This window comes from Octopus bimaculoides, chromosome 1, assembly GCF_001194135.2.
Source record: "Octopus bimaculoides isolate UCB-OBI-ISO-001 chromosome 1, ASM119413v2, whole genome shotgun sequence".
Classification (NCBI taxonomy): Eukaryota; Metazoa; Mollusca; class Cephalopoda; order Octopoda; family Octopodidae; genus Octopus; species Octopus bimaculoides.
The window spans coordinates 91760878-91764314 of record NC_068981.1 but is presented as its reverse complement, the minus strand read 5'-3'; the positions used below and the strand labels follow the sequence as shown (position 1 = coordinate 91764314).

General features: G+C 33.8%; 1 protein-coding gene across 1 annotated transcript in view; it reads right to left on the bottom strand.

Annotated features, from left to right (window-relative positions):
- LOC106874534 (calcitonin receptor) overlaps positions 1-3437 on the bottom strand; it is a 315260-nt gene that overhangs the window by 44134 nt on the left and 267689 nt on the right. The window contains exon 4 of the mRNA XM_052966607.1: positions 1348-1445. Coding sequence (XP_052822567.1) covers positions 1348-1445 — 98 coding nt within the window. The remainder of the gene's footprint in view (positions 1-1347; positions 1446-3437) is intronic.

Sequence of the window (3437 nt, the reverse complement as noted above, 5' to 3'; positions counted from 1 at the left end):
GCTTAATAATGTTACGCAAACAGCCTTCAGACTTTCCCTATTAATTTCATCGTCTTTTGAATTATGAACATATTTATATTATAAGGGTTTTTTCTTTCGTTGTAAGGAATTTTTTTTAGTTGATTTTCCCCTAGCAAGATTTATCGTAGATGGCGTAATAAGTCACACCCGGACAAGGTTGGGTTGTACTGCTACTTATTATTATTATTATTATTTTCAATAGTTTTATTTTTATAACGTGCTTTCACTTCACTACCGAGTTATCTCTATTTCCAGGTCTTTGTATTTTGAAAGATTTTCCATTTCTTTTAGAGAAACGTATTATTGTTATTATTATTATTATTATTATTATTATTATTATTATTATTATCATTATTATACTTAAATGTTCATCTGTACACTAGCGTTCGACATAACTTCAGCTTCACTGATATTTTTTCCGAAGATCTTTAATTGAAAAATAATTGTAGTTCCTTAGGAATTTTTTAAATACACATCCCATGTAATGTGGTCGAAAACAATTTCACTGTAGACATTTTCCCCATCGTACAGTCGCTTATTGTTTGTGTGTAGCGGGGAGGGGAGATTCTAGGCATAGCTGTGAAATATATATAAAGATCTCCAACTATTGTATATAAGTATTATAAAATACATGTCACAGCAAACATCCATTTCTTTTTCAAGACTAAATAAAATATATAAAAATGGTCAAACTAAATTAGTATAGAAGCAGCGCAAAATATCTGACAATTTCAGCTGTTTGTAATGACTGTTTGAAGGAAAACAACCTGCCTCTTACTACATTTGTATGAAAAGTTTTTCAACTCGTTTGGCAGCAAAATCAATCGTAATTTCATTGTACAAAATTTATTGAATTTTCCTTTCAAAATTCCATTAATTATAAGACCATATTTCTAAAGATAAGTAAAAGTAAATAAGTAAACAAATTGAAACATAATTCTATAAGGGGAGGCTTGTTGATAATCTCTCAAAGAAATAAAGTGTGAACGAATAAGAGTCTGGACGAATAAAGATTATTGTACTATTGATTATGAATTTCTCTCTTGCAAACAGAAAATAACTATTATATTTAAGTTCGTATTATACAAAATGTTGAGTTTTGTTCGGTATTATTGTAAATGTTAAATGTAAGTCACACCTGCAGGAAGCCTTTCAAGATTCTAAAAGAAGGAAATAAAGAATTGGATAATCAATTCCGCATCCAATGTTACGATTTGTGTGATAGAATTCTTTCCACTCAGAAGAAACCAAAAGAGATGAGGAAATGTTCATTGTCAAACAGAATTGTACATATTAAGGTTTAACGAGTTTCTTAAGTTTTCTTACCTTTCCTGTCCACACATGTTTCAAACACGCAGAATAGTTACTCCAGTCCCCATGTAACCATGTACCATTCGGCGAACACGTTCTGTGTGCCAATAACTCTGTAAAAACACAATATGCTCATGTATATATATATATATATATATATATATATATATATATTCGTTTATATTTATATAAGGGCATTACTACAGAATAATGCCACAAACTAGACTATATATATATATATATATATATATATATATATATATATATATATATTCGTTTATACTTATATAAGGGCATTACTACAGAATAATGCCACAAACTTGACTTTATGAAAACTTTAACACCAGTCCTCTGAACACCTAAACTCTCACACTGCACCCCAAGTTAGCCCACACAGTACCAATAAAACAACCCTCAATAACCCACCTGAATTATATAATATTAGACTCAAACCATCATTCCACAATCCTAACTGCACGACAACAAATACTAACTACAATACCACCTCCCAGTCCAATACAAATACAGATCATAATTCAGGTTCTCCCTCACTAACAATGAACCAACCGAGCTCAACCTCACTAGCAGTAAACCGCGGAGCATACAGGTAAACTAGCAACTGTCGCATATCTCAATAATGCCCTACTGGACGCTACTGTCTACGCAAAAATGGAATCTACAAATGCCGTGTTATAATACCACGCTCTCACCAAACAAGAGTATATACCGGCGGCACCGTAGATTTCAAGAGCCGCTATTGTGTACGCATGAACCCTTTCAGCAATCCAAATTCTAAATTATCAACTTCCTTAGCAACGTGTATGCATAACCTCAAATTTCAAAATATTCAATGCTCCATATCCTGGTCCATAGTACGTGAAACTCCCATACACAATGCAAACATCGACAAGCTTAAGTTATGTCTAAATGAATCATTAACTATTCTTCACCTTCATGACTCCTCATTACTAAACAGACTTTTTGATGTTCTTGTAAACACGAGCACTACTCAACTTTCCCATAAGTTTCCATATCCCAAACAAATTTAAACTAAGACAAAGTTAGCTTTGCAACGTACTACTTAAAAACATACTAACCTCCTACCTTACCGTTTCTCATACTCACTTATCCAATTCCTTCCTAATTCTTCAAATCAACTATTTCCCACTTCCGTCTTAGCATCCCCACCAGTCTCAAAAAAGTACTTAACAATACCTCACTCCTTTGAAAACTAACCAACCTACCTTTATCCCCTCCACATTCACACCCCGCTATTCAATTCCATACTCCTCTCTTTACCAGAACATCCATCTCCAATACCAACCCAATTCCTTTGTCCCACTAACAACTATTTTTGACCACCTTCCTTCACCTACTGAAGTAGTCAATTCATTTCCCTCAAATAATAGCCCCCGCTTTTCACTGTCTCGCCCCTTAACTCTATAGATGTCCCTTGTGTTACAAACTAACACAAGGGACATCATTCACATACTACCTCAACCACTCTTCCGACTACCTCCCACCTTCTACCTCTACTACTATTTCTAGCCTTATTGTTAACTCCAACCTGAAATCTATTTTCTTCTCCCACTTATTCACTATCTAAACACCACACCATCTCTTTGTAATACACTTCGTTCTCCACAAAATCATTCCATCTTTAGGCTCCGTTCTGTCAACACCTCAAAAGCAAATGTTCTTAACTGAATTCGGATGTTGGTATTATCCGATGATGGAATCAAAGTTACAATCATAATTTTGGCCCAACAAACAAACAGAAATAGCTGCTGAACTCCTAAAACTTTTACCCAACCCCTTTAGTTCCTGATATCATTTCTATTCTGTGCGAGACGGACATTTTTATTTGTATACATATATACATTTTTGTATTAAATATATTTAACATTTTTTTGTATATCAACTTGCCTAATTTGCTTGCTTTTACAATTACTCCTCTATCTGCCCAAGTTCAAATCTCTTGAGCACTACGAAGTGTATTCTATACAGAGAATACCTCTCTCTAATTTATGAACTATATATTTATACACACACACACACACGCACGCACACAAACACACACACACACACACACACACACACACACA